This window comes from Henckelia pumila, chromosome 2 (assembly GCF_033568475.1).
Source record: "Henckelia pumila isolate YLH828 chromosome 2, ASM3356847v2, whole genome shotgun sequence".
In the NCBI taxonomy this organism is placed as follows: Eukaryota; Viridiplantae; Streptophyta; class Magnoliopsida; order Lamiales; family Gesneriaceae; genus Henckelia; species Henckelia pumila.
Window position 1 is genome coordinate 14,021,545 of NC_133121.1, and position 22,953 is coordinate 14,044,497.

General features: G+C 38.3%; 1 protein-coding gene across 5 annotated transcripts in view; it reads right to left on the reverse strand.

Annotated features, from left to right (window-relative positions):
• Positions 1–22,503, reverse strand: part of LOC140879459 (uncharacterized) — a 51,395-nt gene extending 28,892 nt beyond the window's left edge. For 4 of the 5 annotated variants that reach the window (XR_012149425.1, XM_073283154.1, XM_073283155.1 and 1 more), the window contains exons 1-3: positions 22,259–22,503; positions 20,485–20,565; positions 19,554–19,691 (exon numbers count right to left, since the gene is read on the reverse strand). Coding sequence is in view for 4 of the 5 variants with exons in the window: in XM_073283154.1 (XP_073139255.1) it covers positions 19,554–19,691; positions 20,485–20,565; positions 22,259–22,423 (384 nt within the window). In the remaining variant the exon portion in view is untranslated. Of the gene's footprint in view, positions 1–19,553; positions 19,692–19,873; positions 19,920–20,484; positions 20,566–22,258 lie in introns of those variants that run through there. The other variant, XM_073283157.1, reaches the window with a different exon arrangement.
• Between the last annotated feature and the right edge of the window lie 450 nt (positions 22,504–22,953).

Here is a 22,953-nt window from a genome sequence, read left to right on the forward strand (position 1 = left end):
TATTGGGATTATGATTTGTAATCTGTAAATTATTTAAAGGGTAGAAACCCAATAAACGAGATACGACAGAAAAAGTTCTTCACTCCCTTATTTTTTCATGGTATCAAAGCCGAAGGATTTCTTCGTGTAAAAATCAAAAAATGGCCAACTCCGACAGCACCGTTTCTGTTGATCAATCAAAGGCCACACGTGAAGTACCTCAAGCCTACGGTGCTGATTCCTCCTCTCTGTTGATCACAAGCCATAAACTAAATGGCAAGAATTTTCTCCAATGGGCACAATCGGTTAAAATTGTGATTTGTGCCCGAGGAAAGTTGGGTTATCTTACTAGAGACTTGTCTACTCCAAAATCCACAGATTCTTCATATCAACAATGGGTGGTGGACAATTCTTTGGTTCTCGCATGGCTTATAAACTCCATGGAGCCTCAAATAAGTCGCCGTTATCTCTGGTTTAAGACGGCTAAGGATGTGTGGGATGCCGCGCGACGTATGTATTCCGATCTTGGCAACGCTTCCCAGATTTTTGAGATTCGATCCAAGCTCAAAGAGATGAAGCAAGGATCGAAAACTGTAACTCAATATTTTTCCGATCTACAAGAGTTGTGGCAAGAACTCGACTTATTACTTGATAAAGAGGTGACTTGCACTACTTGCAATGACAAACAGCAGAAAAATCTTGAGAAGGAAAGAGTCTTTGATTTTTTAGCGGGTCTAAATCGCGAACTGGATGATGTGCGAGGCAGAGTGGTGGCTCGCGACCCCTTTCCTTCGACGGAAGATGCATTTGCAGAAGTTCGGCGGGAGGAAGTGCGCCGGAAAGTGATGCTGATTGATGATACTCCAGCCCTTCCTACTGCTCCTGAAGGTTCTGCTCTCATCTCTCATAAACCCATGTCCTCTGACAAGTATTATTTTTTTTGATAGGAAACATATGTATTATATATAAATGAAAATGATAGATTACAAAAAGTGGACCAGCAATCCACGCTAGCTAGCTATATTCAAAGCCAAAAAGGGCCTCTAACAATCTAGATCAAAGCCAATTTCCAATCCCTATACAAGTCTAACATAGACAAAGATTTAAAGTTAGAACCCTTGAGAGCCCACGTGGCAACTCTCAGTTTGATTTTATCCCAAGTTTCCTTCTCTGATTCTTCACTATCTTCAAAAACTCTTCCGTTCCTCTCCAACCATATCGACCAACACACGCAATGAACCATTACTAGCCAAAGAACTCTCCCTTTTTCACCTAGCAAACCTCCTAGATCAGTGGCAAAAAGATCTTTCGTTGTTTTCGGGATTACCCAAGATAATCCCAATTCCTTGAGGACCAGGTTCCACAAGTTCCCTGAATACGGGCAATGAATAATCATGTGATCTTGAGTTTCTCCTCCCTGCTTGCATAGCACACACCTGTTTGGGCTAAGGGACATGTTTGGGAGCCTCTTTTGAATCAAGTCGCAGGTAGGCAATCTTTCCAACGCAGCTGTCCATGAGAAAACCTGAACCTTTGTCGGAATGGTGGTTTTCCAGATTGGGTAGAAAAGAGGGAAGCTTGGGAAACGCTCCTCTGGAAAGAAAGACTCGAAGAAGGACTTTACCGAAAAGACTCCGGAACTGTCCCAAACCCATTTCCTCACATCCTCCGTTCCCTCTACTAAGTTCACCCCCCTCAAAACTTCCAGCAGGTTACCTAGCTGGCTCAATTCAGCATCCCTCAAATCGCGTCTAAGATGCAAGTTCCAGGTCAAAGAGTTAGAGGAAAAAGACGAGTCTCGACAGACGAAAAAAGAAATCTGCCTATTGTGCTCCCTAGATATCTGAAAGAGATTAGGAAAGAGGTCCTTAAAACTAGAATTCCCCACCCAGCAATCTTCCCAGAATCGAAATCTATCTCCCCCTAGAACCACTGCCCTCACAGAGTGACTGAAAGTCATATACGTCCTTGATATGAATTTCCACGGACTTCTAAACGTGTTATGTCTAGCCAATCCCGCATCCCATCCATTCTCTTGAACTCCGTATTTGCTCGCTATGATTTTCTTCCAAAAAGTGTCCCCCTCCGTCGAAAATCTCCACCACCATTTACCCAACAGAGCCTTGTTCCGAAGGCATAGGTTACCTATTCCCAATCCTCCTCTATCTTTAGGTCTACAAACTTTGTCCTAGCCTACCAGGTGGCAATGAGCCTCCCCATCCGGTCCATCCCACAAGAAGTTCCGCATAAGTTTCTCCATATCCTCTGCAACTCCTCTTGGGATCCGAAACAACGACAAGTACACGGGGAGGGCACTCATTACTGCCGAGATTAGCGTTAGTCTGCCACCTCTCGAAAGGAAAGCTTTCTTCCATCCAGCTAGCCTTTTGGACATCTTAAAGGTTACTGGCTCCCAGAATGAGACCCTTAAGGGGTTCCCTCCCAATGGCACTCCTAGGTATTGAATGGGCCATGCTTCCACCCCACAGCCGATCTCCCTAGCCAACCCTTCCTCCACTTCTTTATCACAATTACAGCTCAAGAGTGCACTTTTGTCCTTATTGATTTTCAAACCGGACACATCACAAAAAACAACCAGAATATCCATCAACAGCCTCACGTGATCCTCATTAAGCGCAAAAAACAAAGCGTCATCGGCAAATTGAATGTGAGAGACCTCAACTCTATCCCTCCCTATCTCCCAACCTCTAAAGATGTTTAACGCCTTTGCCTTGTCAATCAAGCGTCCCAAAACATCCGCCACCAAGTTAAATAAGAACGGGGACAGCGGGTCTCCCTGTCGTAACCCTTTCTCCCCCTTAAAAGTACCAGTCGGTCTCCCGTTGACAATAACCGAAAACTTAACATTGTTGAGGCATCCATTAATCCATTTCCTCCATCTATTCCCAAATCCTTTCTTAAGGAGAACAAAATCCAGAAATCTCCAATTAACGTTGTCATATGCCTTCTCAAAGTCAGCCTTGAAAACCCAGCCTTTTATCTTTTTCATTCTGAATTCCTCCACTGTCTCATTCGCTATCAAACAGCAATCCAAGATTTGACGGCCTTCAATGAAGGCACTCTGTGAATGTGCAATTGTGATCTCAAGCACCTTCTTAAGACGCGAAGCTAGCACCTTAGCGATTATCTTGTAAAGACTAGTGACTAGGCTAATCGGTCTACAGTCCCTAATGCGTAGTGACTCTTTCTTTTTTGGTACCAAACAAATGTATGTCTCATTCGTTACTCCATTCACAACACCTCCCTCATAGAATTCCTTAAACACTCTCTTTAAGTCCTCTTTAATCGTTTGCCAACACTCCTTATAAACTTCCATTGAGAAACCATCCGGTCCCGGAGCTTTTGATCCTTCACAATCAAACACTGCTTTTTTAATTTCCTCCTCGGTAAAAGGTAGCTCGAGCTGCTCCATAGAATCTCCATCAATTGCGCTCCATTCTACCCCTTCAATACCCCACCCCCCTCTCTCTGGTTCGCTATAGAGTTTTGTGAAAAACTCTATAATTGCTGATCCAATAATTTCTTTATTGGAGCTCACAGTTCCGTCTTCCAATTCCAACCTCTCTATACTTGTCCTGCTTCTCCTTTGGCTAAGTAACGAATGGAAAAACTTTGAGTTGCAGTCCCCTTCCTTTAACCATTTGACTTTTGCCTTCTGGGCTTCCATTTGCAATTTCCTACATGTTAACTCCTCTAACTCAGCTTTGACAGCTCTTCTTTCCTCCGCCACATTATCCGATCCCGTACCTTCCCATTCTTGAGTATCCAGCATTTGAATCTTGTTTTCCAGCTCATATCTCCTCATGTCTAGGTTTCCAAAAGTTTGTACAGAAATCTTTCACACGCCCTGGATGTGAACATTGTCATGGCCCTGGTCATACAAAAGACAAATGTTGGTATCTCCATGGCAAACCTCCCAACTGGCAGCCAAAGAAGAAGAAGGATGGCAAGGCTTACCACACCCAGCCCACAGCAGGAAATTCTGGACCAGCTTCTATCCCTTTGTCCAATGAGCAGCTCGAACAAATCTGCAAATTTCTGAGTCACTCCTCAGTCAATTCACAACAATCCAAACTTTTTTCTGGATCATGTTCAGCAGCACAATCTGGTAAAAAATTTTCAGTACACAAATCTTCATATTCGAACCCTTGGATCATTGATTCAGGGGCATCTGACCATATGACAGGTTGTTTGAGTGTTTTTTGTACCTATGTCCCTTGTGGTAGTCCTACCACTGTTGTTCTTGCTGACGGTTCTTTAACACAGGTTGCCGGAATTGGTAACATAAGATTATCCCCGTCTCTTACCCTTATCGCTGCATTTTATGTTTCTGCCTTAAAATGCAGTCTGATATCAGTCACTAAACTCACGAGGGATAGTAAATGTGTTGCTAAATTCATGCCTTATTCGTGTCAATTTCAGGACCTACTATCGGGGAAGACGATTGGCAATGCTAAGGTTCATGATGGACTCTACTATTTCAAGGCTGAGTCTGGAGAGAGTGGACTTCAGTCTAGGTCTAGTAATGTTTCTTTATCCGTGTCTAGTGGTCATGATGTCATGTTATTGCACCGTAGGCTTGGCCATCCCAGTTTTACTTATTTGAAAAAATTGTTTCCATCTTTATTTGGTAATAAAGAGTTTACTTCTCTCAATTGTGACATGTGCCAATTTGCAAAACATACTCGCACATCATTTCATCCAAAACCGTATAAATCATCCACACCTTTTACCTTAATCCACAGTGACATATGGGGGCCTTCAAAAATTCCCACCTCAAATGGAAAAAGATGGTTTATTACGTTTATCGATGATCACACACGAGTTACTTGGGTTTATCTACTTCGTGATAAATCTGATGCAACCCTTGTGTTCCAAAATTTTCATAAAATGGTAACAACCCAATTCCAGACACAAATTCGAATGCTGCGCACCGATAATGGTAAGGAATATTTCAACTCTATTCTTGGGCAATATTTATCTGAGCATGGTATTATTCACCAGAGCTCTTGTGTTGAAACTCCGCAACAAAATGGGGTGTCGGAACGCAAAAATAGGCATTTATTAGAGGTTTCCCGGGCTCTTATGTTCACTATGCACGTTCCAAAATACTTATGGGGGGATGCACTTCTAACCTCTACATATCTTATCAATCGCCTACCTAGTCGCCCACTCAACTTCAAGACTCCTTTGTCTGCCCTTACTCTACACTACCCTCAGTATGTACCTCATGAGATACCCTTGAAAACCTTTGGTTGTACTGCGTTCGTCCACCTTCATGAACATCACAGAAGCAAGTTGGATCCTCGGGCCATCAAAACAGTTTTTGTAGGTTATTCTCCAACTCAAAAAGGTTATAAATGCTACTACCCTCAAACCAGAAAGTTTTATGTCACATATGATGTCACCTTTTTTGAAGAAACACCCTACTTCCCATCTGCTTCAATTCAGAGGGAGAAACTGATTGAATCTTGCTTCTGGGACAGTTTGAGTCTACCCTTACCTGTTGGTCCACTGCACAGTACCATAATACCCAATCCGACTTCAGCCAGCAAATTTTCCAGCCCCAATTCCATCATCTCTAGCCCTCATGTTATCCATACAAGTGAACATTCCAGCCTAAAAGATGAGAGAGAGCAAACTCCTAGACAACAAGAACTACAAGTCTACACTCGAAGGAGAAAGCCTCAAACTGAGAAAGAAGTCATGAACCCCACTCATTGTCAAGAAGATGATCCGATAGTAGAGCCACTTGACAAACCAGGTATATCTTGTCCTATTATTGATCTTGACATGCCAGTAGCTCTTAGGAAAGGTGTTAGATGTTGCACCAAACACCCTATATCTCAGTTTGTTTCCTACTCAAAATTGTCACCCTCATTTCGGGTTTTTACCTCAAATCTGTCCAGTATGTTTATTCCTAGGAATGTGGAGGAAGCATTAATAATCCCAAAATGGAAGGCTGCTGTCCTAGAAGAAATGAATGCCCTCAAGAAAAACAAAACGTGGGACTTGGTGAAACTTCCAAAAGGTAAGAAAACAGTGGGGTGTAAATGGGTTTTTACGGTTAAATACAGGGCGGATGGATCAGTGGAGAGGTGCAAGGCTCGTTTGGTTGCCAAAGGTTTTACGCAAACTTTTGGAATTGATTATAACGAGACATTTGCCCCCCGTTGCAAAACTAAACACGGTTCGGATTCTCATTTCATTAGCAGTCAATCTAGATTGGCCTCTACATCAATTTGATATCAAAAATGCCTTTTTAAATGGGGAGTTGGAAGATGAAGTTTACATGTGCCAACCTCCTAGATTTGAATTAGAAGGTGAAACTGTTTGTAAACTTAATAAATCTCTTTACGGCCTAAAACAATCTCCACGAGCTTGGTTTGACAGGTTTTCAAAGGCCATCAAGAGATTTGGCTACAAACAAAGACAAACAGATCACACGATGTTTGTTAGCACTCTGAAAGGGGTAAAATCACCATTATCATTGTCTATGTTGATGACATCATCATCACTGGAGATGATATGGAAGAAATGAAGAGGATTAAGCTGATGATGGCTAAAGAATTTGAAGTCAAAGACCTTGGAGCATTAAAATACTTCTTGGGAATGGAGAGAGCGAGAAGCAAAAAAGGCATATCAATTTCTCAAAGGAAATACACTTTAGATCTCTTGGAGAAAACAGGGATGCTTGGATGCAAACCGTGCAAGACTCCAATTGAGCTTGGTAACAAAGAAAAGATGTTGGAGGGAGAGCCTGTTGACAAGGAAAAATATCAACGCCTTGTGGGAAAGTTAATCTATCTTTCCCATACAAGGCCAGATATCGCATTTGCAGTCAGTCTTGTTAGTCAGTATATGCATTCTCCTTGTCAAGGCCATTTCAATGCAGTCTATCGAATCTTAAGGTACTTGATGCAAACACCAGGGAAAGGTTTGTTCTTTGCCAAAACCAATGATAAGAGTATAAAAGGATTCTCTGATGCAGACTGGGCTGGTTCCATTGATGATCGAAAGTCAACTTCAGGATATTGCACGTTGTTGTGGGGAAATTTGGTGACATGGCGTAGCAAGAAACAGTCTGTTGTAGCTAGGAGCAGTGCAAAAGCAGGGCCATGACTGATGGAGTATGTGAACTTATTTGGATTAAGAGGGTGATGGAGGAATTGAAGATGAAATTTGAAAATCCTATGAAATTCTTTTGTGATAACAAGTCTACCATCAGCATTGCTCGCAATCCAGTCCACCATGACAGAACAAAACATGTTGAAGTAGATCGACATTTTATTAAAGAAAAATTGGAGACAGGCATAATTGATATTGAATATGTTCCTACTTCCCAACAATTGGTTGATCTACTCACTAAGGGGTTAACAGAAAACTCACTTGAGTCTCTTGTCCACAAGCTTGGACTCATCAACATCTACACCAAGCTTGAGGGGGAGTGTTGAGATATGCGATTATAATAGACTAAATCAAATCTTGTTTATTTATGGTTGATAAGATATTTTATCTTTGGTAGGATTGTAAATTATTTAGGTTGATTCAGTTACACAAAATATTGGGATTATGATTTGTAATCTGTAAATTATTTAAAGGGTAGAAACCCAATAAACGAGATACGACAGAAAAAGTTCTTCACTCCCTTATTTTTTCACCCGCCAATCTGGTGGGTTGGAAAAACCTCAACCCGTCGTACCCTGCCCAAGGTTATGAGTTAAGCGGGCACCCGTCAAAATTTTTACAAATATTTTACACAATAACATTATTAATGGCATTACCAACTAAACTTACATTAACTTGGTTCCAAAGAAGCAGAAGTCCTATTTCATTAAAGATTTCCGCCTTATCAGCTTGGTTACTAGCCTTTATAAGATTACAGCTAAAGTATTAGCCTTGAGACTGAGGAAGGTAATTCCATTGACAGTTGCTGACACTCGAAGTGCTTTTATCGTAGGTTCACAGATTTTAGACTGTTGCCTCATTGCTGAGTTGGTGGAAGAGTATAGATTGAAGAAGAAAAGAGGTTGGGTCTTCAGAATAGATTTTGAGAAGGCTTATGATCATGTAGGTTGGATATTCTTGGACTTCGAGTTATTGAACAAGGGTTTCGAGGAGCGGTGGAGAAGATGGATTAAGGGTTGTCTTTTGAATGTTTCATTTTCGATTCTTATTAATGAGAGACCTAAGATAAATTCAAGGGGAGAAGGGACTTAGGCAAGGAGACCCTCTTTCTCCCTTCCTATTTGATTTGATAATGGACGTGTTGGGCAGAAATGAATGATAAACAAGGCAAAGGGTTGCACATGATTCGGAGTTTGGGAGTGAGCAAGGATAGGGTGGAGATTTCTCACATTCAGTTTACGGACACGGACGATGCATTAATTTTTTGTGAAGGAGGATAGATATGTTAGCCTTCTGGTGGATATTTTGAACACTTTATGTGCTATGTCAGGGTTGAAATTTAATTTGGGTAAGAGTGCCTTATTAGGCCCGATTTGTGTTGAGGGAAGGTGGAGGGCCTAGCAAGGCTTATCGGGTGTGGTCAAGAAGTGTGGCCTATGAGATACTTGGGGATTCCTTTGGGAGGCAATCCGTCAAAAGAAAAATTTTGGGAACAGATTTATCCAAGATTTACAAGAAATCAGCTACTACAAGAAAAACGTTTTTGTCCAGATGAGGGAGAATTTGATTTCAGCGGTTTGCGGTTTTGGATGCCCTGCTAACGTATTTTTTGTCTTTATTCTGAATACTTAATGGGATTGCACATGCCATGTTAAAGGTTACAAGGGATTTTTGTGGGATGGTGGCAACATGGAGCATCATTGTCACCAGGTAGCTTGGGATCAAGTGTATAGACCTAAAGAGCAAGGGGGTTTGGGCACCGATATATTTGTTTTAGAAATAAACATTATTCGTCAAATGGTGGTGGAGATTTTTTAGGGAAGTCGCCAGGTGCAAGATTATTGTTAGCAAATATAGGTTGCAAGAAGAGAATGGATGGGATGCCGGTCTAGCTAAGTTTTCCACTTTCAGGAGCCTTGGAAATTCATATATAGGATTTATCGTTGTGGCCAGAGGGGGTAACGTTATTAGATTTTGGGACCATCAATGGTGAGGGGTGTTGGTGTGTTAATTTGTGTCTCGCATCGGTTGGGTAAATATCCTGGGAGTTCAATATATGGTCTTGGACAACCCTCCCCCCTTGAACTAGCTTTTTGGGTGAGTTAGATCCAAGTTCCAATTCTTAACAGGGGGACCCTTCCTTTCAAGTTCTTATCCCTTCTTTGTTTCAGATCTCCATGGCTCATAGCCATCCAATATCTTTTAGATTCTTCAGCTTGGTCTCCCGGTCTGGTCTCTCTTCTCTTTCTTGGAATTTGCATTTTCGTAGGGATCTTAAGGATGCGGAATTGAGTGAGTTACGTGTGTTGTTAGGTTTTTTGGAGAGGGCTATTATCGTTCAGGGTGCTGCAGATTATAGATCTTGGATGTTGGATTCATCATGCACCTTTTCAGTTAAATCTTTCTTCGAGTTTTTTTCCCATGTTCTAATTCTCCTAGATTTGCACTCTTTCATTTCATTTCAAAATTGTCGATTCCTTCTAAGGTTCGAGTGTTCTTGTAGATCACTGGCCTTGGTAAACTTCCAGACTTGTGAGTTGATGCAGAGAAGGAATCCTTCATGTTCTCTCAGTCTTAACAGGTGTGTGCTATGCAGGCAGGATTATGAGACTTGGGACCATTTGCTTTTACACTGCCCTTTTGTCAGTTTGCTTTGGGCAAGGTAGTTTATTATCTGTTGGTCTATCCGGTGGGAGAAAAACTAAAGGACATTTATGACAGAGATGAATCGGCTGATGATTGTTGGGAAAAGATTAAATTCAGGGTTCCATGTTGGCTTCAGTCAACAGCGGATTTTAAGATCCAGTTTGGATACAAAATTTGTAAATTAAAAAAAATGATTAAATAAGTTCAATTTTTTAAAGTGTTTTTATTAAAAAAATAAATAAAACAGATGCGTCTTTGGTGTTTGAACTTATGTTGAAAAAAAAATTTGTTTTAATTTTTAGATAGAACTAAACGCAGATGCCCGAAAGCCAAATATTATGGCTTCTAAAAATCACTTAAATTTCTTAAAACAATTTTTGTAAACAAACAATACACATTTTCAAAAAAACACTTTTTTAAATAAGTGTTTTTAGTCGGTTGGCTTCTCCAACCAAACGGGCTCTAAATCATTATATGTGCTTGCTCTTTCTAGGGATTTGAGTCTTATTTTGTTAGTTGACTCGAGTTTGAAGATTTTTGGTAGTTTTTTGTTGATTTGACCTCTGGTCCACCTCCTCTTTGTAATTATCTTTATTTCTAATATTAATATTATCAGTTTCTTTTTCAAAAATAATAATAATAAATGTCACAATCAAACAAATCATGTCAACGATTATATCTTATATAAAATATCACATATCTAAACAACATGAATAACATAAATAAAAATTTAGTTATAAAAAGTTAATAACATAAGACATTAAAAAGACTATCAAACACTAGCTTTAAATTTCCAAGAAAACATACAATAAATGATTAAAAATAAATGTCTTGATACAAGAATTCACAAAAAAATTAATAAAAAATTATCTTTATTTTGACACGGCCTGGCCCCACTTTTGTCCCCTACAATTCAGTAGTATCTCGAGATATAAGGCAATAAATGGAAAAGGAATTTGGGCCCATCAGCACATGGTTTAAAGACCCAAAAAGAAATAAAATATTTGTTTTTTTATTTAATTTATCTTATTTTGGCTTTTATTACTTTAATTTAGTTTAATTTTGTTGGGGTGCAATAATTTTTCCTACTTGGTAGAGCGATCGAACTATGGAGCTTGGGCTGCTGTGCGCTTTAAAAGATTTGAGTTGTACCATTACCACCAGCTATAGCTTTGAGTTGCACCATTACCACTGTTGGAAGATTGAAATTAATTTAGGAATAATTGTTGTAAATCTGTAAATTAGCTAAGATCTTTGTATTATAGGAAAGTAACTAATTAGGAAATATTCTTTACCTAATATCAGTGATTGACATCCCTGATTTGTAGCATTACATATGCCCTTTAGGTTGTAAATCTTATAAAAGGATGATCAATAATAGAGAATAATTATTCCCTGCAAATTCTTTCTTTCAACGTGGTATCAGAGAAGGCAGGCAAAAAATCACGTCTCCTTCCTCCTAACACCATGTCGGATGTTTATGATGAATCTACCAAGGAATCTTCAGTCCCTGTCAAAAATCCATCACCTCAGATCTCTCAAAAACTAACGCACCTACCTCAGAATCTCACTCTGTTCAAATCACTACAATTCGTTTGAATGGTGACAATTTTCTGAGATGGTATCAATCAGTTCGGTTGTACCTCAGAGGGCGAGGAAAAATGGGTTACCTAACTGAGGAAAAGAAGGCACCGGCAGTAGGTGATACGAGTTATGCTACATGGGATGCTGAGAATTCCATGGTGATGACATGGCTTGTGAACTCTATGGAAGAAGACATTAGCTCTAATTATATGTGCTATCCAACGGCACAAGAGCTTTGGGACGGAGAATGTAAATCAGATGTATTCTGATTTGGGGAATCAATCTCAGATCTTCGAGTTAAATCTTAAACTCAGATAGATGCGACAGGGGGAGGATAATGTTACAAAATACTTCAACTCCTTGAAGCGTATATGGCAAGATTTAGATCTCTTCAATACCTACGAGTGGAAATCTGCTGAGGATGGACGCCATCATAAGAAAACTGTGGAAGATAATCGCATCTTCAAGTTTTTGGCCGGCCTCAACGTCGAATTTGATGAGGTCAGGGGCAGAATCATTGGAAGACAGCCCCTGCCTCCAATCGGGGAAGTGTTCTCAGAAGTTAGAAGAGAAGAAAGTCGTAGGAATGTGATGTTGGGAAAAAAAGCGCAAGAAACTGCCGCTGAAAGTTCAGCGCTGATAACCATGGGTGGAGGCATCAATAAAACCACCATAAATCAGCGAAAATATGATGAAAAACCACGTGTTTGGTGTGATTTCTGCAATAAACCTCGCCATACACGTGACAATTGTTGGAAGATTCATGGAAAACCTGCAAATTGGAAAGGAAAAGCAGTTGACAAACAAGGGCGAGTATACTCCACTGCTAATGAAGTCGAGACCAGCCCCTTCACTAAGGAGCAGATGGAACATCTTCTTGCATTGCTAAAGACCAATTCACCATCCGGTATTCCTAGTGCTTCTGTGGTACACACAGGTAATGAATTAAATGCTCTATCTTGCCATCTCAAATCTTCTACTCCATGGATCATTGATTCTGGAGCATCTGACCATATGACCAATTCCTCAAATATATTCGAATCCTATTCATCGTGTCCTGGAAATGAAAAGGTTAGAATAGCTGATGGCAACTTCTCTTCGATTGCAGGAAAGGGCCTAGTAAAAATTTCTAAAAGAATAGATCTAAAATCTGTTCTCCATGTCCCTAGGCTAGCTTGTAATCTCTTGTCCGTCAGCAAAATATCTAAAGATTCTAATTGTTGTGTTATCATTTATGAATCTCATTGTGTTATTCAGGACCGGAGCTCGGGGAAGACGATTGGCAATGCTAGGTTGATCAATGGTCTCTACTACTTCGAGGGTGATTTACAAAGTAATAAAATGGCTCAAGGACTTAGTAGTATTGGTTCTCTCTCTGTTCGTGATCAAATAATGATTTGGCATTATAGATTAGGGCATCCTAGTTTTTCTTATCTAAAAAAAATATTTGTTCCCATCTTTATTTCAAAAAACAGACCTTTTATCATTCCAATGTGAAAGTTGTTTTTTGGCAAAGAGCCAACGCTCGTCTTACATTTCAAAACCTTATCGTGAATCAAGGCCTTTTTACCTCTTTCACAGTGACGTTGGGGGACCCTCAAAAGTTACCACTGTTTCAGGAAAAAAATGGTTTGTAACATTTATAGATGATCATACTCGTCTTTGTTGGGTATATTTAATGAGGGAAAAATCTGAAGTTGAAAAAATTTTTAAAGAATTTTATCAAATGATTGAAAATCAATTTCATGCAAAAATTAGCATTTTACGATCTGATAATGGGACAGAATATTTTAATACAATCTTAGCAACATTTTTGAAAGAAAAAAAGCATTCTACACCAATCCTCGTGTCCTTGTACTCCTGAACAAAATGGAACAGCTGAACGTAAAAATAAGCACTTGCTAGAAGTAGCAAGGGCTATGATGTTTCACATGAATGTTCCAAAATATTTTTGGGGGATGCCATACTTACTGCATCTTACCTAATCAACAGAATGCCTACAAAAGTGCTGCAGTACAGCACCCCATTGGAATGTTTAAAAAAGATTTTTCCTGATACTCGAATTAATTCAGAATTACCTTTGCGAATATTTGGATGCACTGCCTATGTGCATATTCACAAGGGATCACGGTCAAAGTTGGATCCTAGGGCAGAAAAATGCATTTTCACAGGATATACTCCTAACCAAAAAGGTTACAAATGTTTTAATCCTCTTACAAAAAGGGTTCACACAAGTATGGATGTTTCTTTTTTGGAAAATACTCCATATTTCCCTAAAAAATTAATTCAGGGGGAGAAATTAATGGAACAAAATTTTTGGGAAATCGTTGAACCTTTACCTGCTGTGATTTTAGATATAGAAAAGGAGAATCAGGAACCCCAATCTGCTGAATCCGGATCAGCATTTGATCTGTCAGAGAAAGAAATACTACGATTGATAAAAAATCGAGAAAATCTTGAGCCACTGGTTTATTCAAGGAGGAAACTTCCTGGACAAAGTAAAGACCATTTGATCACTCCAACGCATGGCCAAACAGAATCCCTGACTGACGGTCTTCTCCAAAATGTTTCAGGTGATTCTTCTGCATCTATAAACTCTCTTCCCCCCATTGTTATCGACCCAAATTCATCAACAACCCCTCATAATGAACGAAAAAAATCTGCATCAGAACCTGTCTTAGAACCAGCCCATGACCTTCCTATTGCACTTAGAAAGGGGGTCCGAACATGCACTAGATATCCTATTGCTAAATACATCTCATACAACAATCTGTCCAGCAATTATAGAGCATTCACAACAAAAATTTCAGAACTTGCGATACCCAGAAACATTCAGGAAGCACTAGATGAGCCGAATTGGAAATTGGCAGCGTTTGAGGAAATGAATGCGCTGAAAAAAAATGATACTTGGAAGGTTGTTGAATTACCAAAAGGAAAAAAGGTTGTAGTCTGCAAATGGGTGTTCACAATAAAGAGCAAAGCTGATGGAAGTGTTGAGAGATACAAAGCCAGACTTGTAGCAAAAGGTTTCACTCAAACCTATGGGATAGACTACCAAGAGACGTTTGCTCCGGTAGCTAAAATAAACTCCATCAGAATTTTGTTGTCTCTTGCAGTAAATTTCAATTGGCCTTTACACCAATTGGATGTAAAAAATGCCTTCCTTAATGGAGATTTAGAGGAGGAAGTATTTATGAGCTCTCCACCAGGTTTTGAAGAAAGCATTGGAGTTAGGAAAGTGTGCAAACTAAAAAAGTCCTTGTAAGGACTCAAGCAATCCCCTCGAGCCTGGTTTGAACGCTTTGGGAAGGTGATAAAGGGTTATGGATATACTCAAAGTCAAGCAGATCATACTATGTTTTACAAACATTCAAAAGGAGGAAAGGTGTCTGTCCTGATTGTTTATGTGGATGATATTGTGATACTGGGAATGACTGCTATGAATTAGAGAAGCTGAAAGGAGAACTTGCCAAGGAATTCGAGATCAAGGACTTGGGAGCATTAAAATACTTTCTTGGAATGGAGTTTGCTAGATCCAAAGAAGGTATTTTCGTAAACCAGCGAAAGTATGCACTTGACTTGCTTAATGAGACTGGTATGTTAGGTTGTAAGCCCGCTGAAATACCTACAGAACCTAATGCAAAGCTGTAGATTGCTAAGGCCGAGAATGTGAAGGATCGTGAGCGCTACCAAAGGCTTGTTGGAAGGCTAATCTACCTTGCCCATACACGTCCTGACATAGCATTCGCAGTAAGCATGGTTAGTCAGTTTATGCATGCACCTAGCTCAGAGCATTTTGAAGCTGTTTACAGAATACTAAGATACTTAAAGGGAACACCAGGAAGAGGACTCTTGTTTAAGTCAAGAGGAAATCTACAAATTGAAGCCTAGACTGATGCGGATTGGGCTGGAAGTATGGTGGATCGAAGGTCTACTTCGGGGTACTGCTCATTTGTAGGGGGGCAACTTAGTTACTTGGCGAAGTAAAAAGCAAAATGTAGTTGCTAGAAGCAGTGCTGAGGCAGAATTTAGAGCAGTAGATCATGGCATTTGTGAAATTATGTGGATTAAAAGTTTTTTGGAGTTAAAGGTGTCGGGATCATCTCCTACGAAGTTATATTGTGATAATAAGGCTGCAATTTCTATTTCTCACAATCCAGTTCTCCACGATCGTACAAAACATGTGGAAGCGGACAAGCATTTTATTAAGGAGAAAATAGACAATGGAGAGGTGTGCATGACATATATCCCCACAACGGAACAAGATGCTGATGTGTTCACCAAAGGACTACACAAAAAACAGTTTGATATCTTTGTAAGCAAGCTGGCTATGGAAGATATCTTCAAACCAGCTTGAGGGGGAGTGTTGGAAGATTGAAATTAATTTAGGAATAATTGTTGTAAATCTGTAAATTAGCTAAGATCTTTGTATTATAGGAAAGTAACTAATTAGGAAATATTCTTTACCTAATATCAGTGATTGACACCCTGATTTGTAGCATTACATATGCCCTTTAGGTTGTAAATCTTATAAAAGGATGATCAATAATAGAGAATAATTATTCCCTGCAAATTCTTTCTTTCAACGACCACCGGCTATAGCTTATGGTAAAGCGGTAAGCGCTCGGTCCTATTTTGTCCGTTTCTCTTTCGTAGGTTAAATATAGTTTAAACAATTTTATTTGGTACTTGCTAGTTAGTTATAATGGAACGACAATCCTTATTTTCTTATCTATACTAAAACTTGTACCGTACACTTGCAATTATTTCGTTGTAGTTTAATAAATTGGTACATTGCTTGTTACATTATTTTTGAGCTACAAAAAAGCACGATCAAAAGTATTAACAACAGAGTAAAATCTTCCTATCTATGATTTGTCTTTCTTCCTCACGTAATTAAAAAGTTCTGGTAATATTCACAACATGGATAAAGTCATTCAAATTGAAATCCAGTTATGTATAGCAGCGCCCGTAGTATTATTTTTCTCAAGTATGATATTGTTAAAATGTTATACCTTGATGGCTCACATGTGTTCTGTGCCCAACTTGGTGTGTGTTGCTTAATTGTCAAAGGCAAGCGCTTCTCGCGCCACCAGGCTCAGCTCCTGCGCCTGGGAACAAGCGCTTCTCAGCCCCTGCGCCTGGGATTTTCCCAAGCGCAGCGATTCACTAAGGCGAGCCCAGGTGCGACTGAGGTGCGCCTCAATTTGTTTTCTGTTTACGGAAAAGTCGTATATTTTTCTTTTTTTAATTTTAATTTAAATAACATTTAATTGAGTTTCTATTTCCCAAAATATTTAAATTTACATTTATTGATAGATTGATAACAACTATAAACTAGGATCTAAATTGTCAATCTGCCTTAAACTAGAATCTAAATTGATTGACTGGACAAGTTATTAGAGAAAATCCCTACACTAATATGGTAAAAAAAAATAAAAGTAAAGAAAAAATCTACTAGTAATAACAGATTTCTTAACTACAGATAGCATACTAAAAATAATATATCAGTATCTAGATTAGAAAAGTAAAAGTGACTCATAAATATACGAATAATGCAAGACTTTCTTAGTGCATTATCAAAATATATGTACTTTACTGTGAAATAGCAATAATATATAAATATTTTTTGTGATATGATATATTTTTGCTTAGATTAATTATTTCAATAATAGCTTTTTGTCATATAGTATCATTAAATAAATATATTTTTTTGAAAAATTAATATTGTGTCTTGCTTCGATAAGGCGCGCACCTCGCCTTGCGCCTCAGGCTCCAGGACCCTTTCCGCCTTAGTGTGTCTTGCGCCCTTAACAACTATGGTGTGTTGTGTCGGAAAGAGAGGGAGACGCAGGACCATATGTTGATTCATTGTACTTTCACGAGTGGGTTGTGGGCAAGAGCTTTGGAAGAGATAGGTTGGTTTGGGTGGTTCGAAGATTAACACAAGAATTATTCGCTACAGATCTTGGACATCTTTTTGGCAAGAAGGGTTTAATTTTTTGGATAGTGGTGGTTAATGGCATATGTTGGTCCGTGTGGTTGGAGAGGAATAAAAGAATTTTCGACAGCATTGAAGTATCGATTGGTTTGGGTAGTTTGAAGATCAACATAAGAATTATTCGCTACAGATCTTGGACATCTTTTTGGCAAGAAGGGTTTAATTTTTTGGATAGTGGTGGTTCATGGCATATGTTGGTCCGAGTGGTTGGAGAGGAATAAAAGAATTTTCGACAGCATTGAAGTATCGATTGACGACGGCAGGGAAAAGATCAAATTTCGAACATCTACTTGGACTGGAACTCATGTAGAGTTTGAGAATATCTCAATCTCAGATTTATTAAGAGAGTGGGTTTTTGTCCATTGTTGATATGAGTAGGGTCATGCTTAGACTTTTGTCGTTAATGGATCACTTGTCCGTCTATTGTAATTAATAGTCTTCATGTAACTAATATAATATTGTTACTTATCCAAAAAAAAAAATTTGTTTATACCTTTACCATTTGGGGGCAATTGGGAAGACATCTGGAGATACATCTGCAATTACCCAAGATAAGTTTATTGCGTCTTTTTCTAGTTTGGGTCAGGTCTTCTTGATCTAAGTTTCTCCTTGAAGGATATATGCTTTTCACACTTTCGACATAGGAAGACCAAGATCTCCTACTGTGGCGTGCTTTATGTTGGTAAATATCCATTCGTCATACAAATGGACTACAAGATTTTTCGTTGAGGAAAAATCTCTAATAGTCCCGATTTGGATTAGATTGTAATCTTGTCGTTCATCTGTTTTTAAAGGTATCTATTCTACCGAACATCGTATTGGTAAGCCAATTAAACTTGATGAGCCTATAACTGATTTTTATTATCCTTATTTTTATCTGTGTTGAGCCAAATCTTTTAGAGCCTTTGCTTGATTATATGTGGGTCAGGTGGGCACCCACTTATGACAACTAAAAATTGCTAATGAAAAGGTTCATATGTATTGTGTCAATTTTAAAATGGTTGGACATTGTTATACCATTTGCGCACCCTTCAAAAGCTGGCTCTTGCTCAAGCTTCTACACATCTAAAATCAGTAGAAGTTATCCTCAACAGTAAATAAATAAAACTGCAAAGCACTTTTCTTCTTTTTTTTCATAGGAAATGAATTGTTCTTTTTTAAAGAACTCAGTCAATCAGTGGAAGTTGAGCGAAAGAAAATGGCTCAACTTTCAAAACCTGCACCTAACAAATTACCAAATGCTAATAAATTGTTTTTACTATCTTAACTAATGCATGGAAAATTAATGTGGGTTGGTCCAAAACTTGGCACATTCTCGAGTCCTTGCCATTCATCATTTTTTTGGTTTCCTTGGACTATGTGCATGACTCTAAGAATCATGGTATTTTGATTTCCTTGGCCCAGATCTAGTTTCATATTGTGCAGTCCCTCCAATTTTGAACCGATATCTGAGGCCTTGTCTTCGGATTCAGAGAGAGGATTAGAGTTCAAAAAAAAAAATAGAATGGCTTTTTCAAAATCCTTTTTGTCCAGATCAATAGTCATCTGGCTAAATTGGATTCATTGTCATAACATTTCAGGCATAAAGAAAGGACCAAAGGTCCAGGCATAAAAAGAAAGGACCAAAGGTCCAGGCATAAAGAGAGAAAATCCGGAGTCGACTTAGCATAATATAAGACTCTGATCCCTATATAAATCTGTAACCGAGAAGTTTTGGAACTCCGCAGTCTTCGAAATTCAAAACGGAACTGTGATTCGCGGATCTTTTCAAGTATATAATATATTATCGTTTCTCATCAAAAAAACAATTGCCAATAGATTCTTCACCATTATCAAAAGTTCTCCTGCTTCTCTCCAACCAAACCAACCAACAAATACAATGAACTAACAATACCCAAAAGATTCTACCATTCCTACCAAGACTACATCCAACATCTGCTTCAAATAAATCCCCAACTGATCTAAGGGATACACAAACCAAGCCCAACTCCTCCAAATACGGCATATATTTGGCTGTTTTATATCATAGTCAATGACTTAATTTGTGATAAACACTATGACATTCATTCCTAATGTTCAGGTGGACAACAAGAAATCTAATTTACAAGGAAATGCAAATAGGACAGATATTCAGCTTAAAAATAACAAATATTGGTAGCAGTTTGCGTGTGAGAGCCTCAGAGAGAGCTCTTACCTGAATGAAAAAAATAGCTATGGGGTTTCCACGCATACAAGATAACCGCACATAACGGCATGGGGTATAGTTCACTGGGTACATCATGTCGCGTCGAGGTGCTTCACAACGGGGACGAACCTTTACAAATGTCTCAGGCTGTCGTAAAACATGTTGAGAGGACATATAAGGGTAGCGAAATAGAAAATTGAGACGACCACCACATTTATAAAAGTATAACTATTCAATAAAAATATTACAATGAAAATGATATTATAGCAAAAAACAAATACAAAGCAGATGCTACGAGTTATCAAGGTATAGACATTCAATCCTTATACCTTAGCAACACTGAAGGAGGAAAAAACAGAAGCTTAAGATGACAGGCTGTGAAAATTTGAAAATGAAAGTAGTAAGTGAATAAGAATCTGCATTAGAGGCATTATCTAGATTACGATAAATCAGGAAGGAGCCTAGAAAGCAATATCCTTCGGACAGAACAGGTGAACAGGTTGTATCTAAACAGAAATGATTTAAGCTTTTATTTCTCATATGCTCATGCAAAAGGGACGGAAGGACGAACATCCAAAACTTGGAAACTTGCTTACTCCAACGTAACTAAACCTGATCAATATCCGGCATAAAAAAAAGGTGTCAAATGGGGAACTCTAGGAGCAAGATCAAATTAAAACTGATCTAGTTTAGCAGAAACTGATTTACTAAAAAAGATTCTCCACGCAGCAAATTTCACAAAGCACGCTTCAGCTGAGTTGAAGCACGTTGGATCTAGAAGATACTTGAAAAGCACAAATAAATACGAATTTTACAAAGGTACACCAAATATATCTACAGATTACAATGCAAAAAAACCTCGAGGAAGAAAACTCTTTATAGAAAACTCAGAAAAAAAAAAATTGAATGCATTTGCTGTTAAAGCTCGTGTTCCCCTGACCTTGTAACTCAATCCAACTGAAATTTCCCATTCCAACACAGACTTATTATAGATCCTTATGTGTGACAACAAGCACGGAACCTGGAGCGAAACAAAAACAGTGGTAGCATTAGATTAAAAAGTGTATCGTACACAACATTAACAAAGACAGGAAATAAATTTCCAACAAAAAAATAGGCACATAACAAAAAGGCATTCGTCCCCACTTAGTTTACCAATACCACAAAAGTCAAATGTTAAAACGGCTGCAATAAGTCATAATTCATACCACCTAGCCAAGTGCTTCTTTTTTTTTTTTTGTGAAAACCCAGCCAAGTGTTTTTAAATTAGTGATATAATTGGACAACAAAATCAAATTTAAATCACAATATTTGCTACTTAACCTAGCTTTAAATCTATCAAACTTCCAGCACTTGTTGGACGACACTGTGCCAAGCCCAATTGGAGAAGTACGGTCCCATCAAGCTAGCCTAGTGACAACATATAGCATAAAACTTAAACAGCATTTGAACCTTCGATTTTGGCATGGAAAACACTAAAGCAAACATTCATTTGAGCAAATATGATAATGAGATAAACACATCAGTTATTCAAATCAATTTTATTTAGTTTTGCATGATAGAATTCGAAAAGTTGACATGATTTATGCTTATACCATCAAACAAGGAAATCTGTAATGGACTTTGGTTGCAAAAAATTTCTTGTTGTTTGATTTCTTTTACTTGCATTTTCCTTACTAGAAATCAAAGGCGCTAATATATACTTCATGAATTTATAGCAGGCTGTACAACAACTGAAAAAGAGATCAGGGATTGACCTTTAAGATGATATAAACATGTTCATTGAAAATGAGAGATTCTTTTACCTCCGATACGCATGATTACAAAAATTAAAGACCAGCAGAATATGCCATGCTGCAGTAGAACATAAAAATAACTATCTATGGAAAAATACCTCAAATGGGAATTTGTATGGGGGAAAGATCCTATGGTTAGAGGACCACGTTAGGTGTGTAAACTAATCGATCCGGAAAAAATATTGATTCATATTCAAAATTATTGATTCTATCTAAACTCAAACTTTTTCAAGCCAAATTCAAACCCAGATTATCTTGGTTGGTAGTTCGTGAACCACTTTCAAGCTTCAATATTTTGCTAATTTAATATAATTATATATTAAATAAATATATTTCAAACCTGCCGAGTCTATCTAGGTAAGAAATGCCAACACTAAAGTTAACTACAAGCTAATCCAACTTAAAATGAAAATTAAGTCATCGTCAGTGCTTCATTGGGTTTCACAGCACAGACAAAAGCACTTCGTGCAGAAAAATTGTGTTTGATAAACACTCAGAAACTCAAAATTTCTGAATATCTTCCAAAACTCTCAAGTTATTTTTTAAAAAAACCCGGTACTAAGAAATGAATAAATTTTATAACAGATATTCAGTGATGGTATCATTTTTTTCCCATATATTCAGTCAACTCAGAACTTTGTTTCTAGCGTGCAGTTCCCTGATAGTTGTTCAATTTTCCTGGGAAAAGAATGCAGTCATTACAGTAACAGGTGATTCCTAATTGTTGGCCAACATTCTTCCAAAGTTTAACAGAGGAAAACAAATGGGACTCCAAATGGTATCCGAATTTCAGTTCAAACTCCACAATTGGGCAACAAACTGCTAAATTTAAAACCAATTCGATCAAGAACAGAACATCAAAAACCCATTTGATATATCGCCAGAAAACCCTTGCAAACTCCCTAAAAATGTACTCACATCGAGTTCAAGTAAGATCCATTCCTTGGTGTTGGTAGCGGTGGACCAATGATTGCGGAGGTCAGTGTCGAGCACATGAGCTGCCTTCTGCGCAGGAGATTCTCTGGACATGGCCTTCACTTTGTAGCTCAAGGGCTTAACCCTCGGCTCCAATTCCACTTCCATGTCTCCTCCTGAGGGATTCTACGGACAATGCTTCGGATTTGGCTTCCGCAACCTCCGACTCCGAGCCAGTTTAATTTTGCACTTCAAAATTTTTATTTATTATTGAATAAATAATTTCATGTAAAAACAAAAATGGGATTATGGGACGACCTTAGGGGTGATTTGGACAAATATACTTATAATATATATATATATAATAAAAAAATTGTGATCAAAAAACAAAAAAAAAAGTGTTTTTTTTTAATATTTTAAAACTTTTTAAAAAAAATATGCATGAGTTTGGACAATTATTCTACAAAAATATTTTTAGAATTAAAAAGGTAATGTGTTTGATTTCCGTCATTGCAAACATAAAAAACGCACGTCAATTTTAGTGGCTCTTTCTAAGAGAAGATAATGTAAATAGAAAATATCTTCTGGCAAAAGAAGGTAGCCCGTTCTTAGAATTAGAACCCATGGGGGCCTTCTCAGGCCCATCGACAGGAGTGAGCGTGATTGTTTGTTGCGCGCTTAAGATGGACCACCACCCC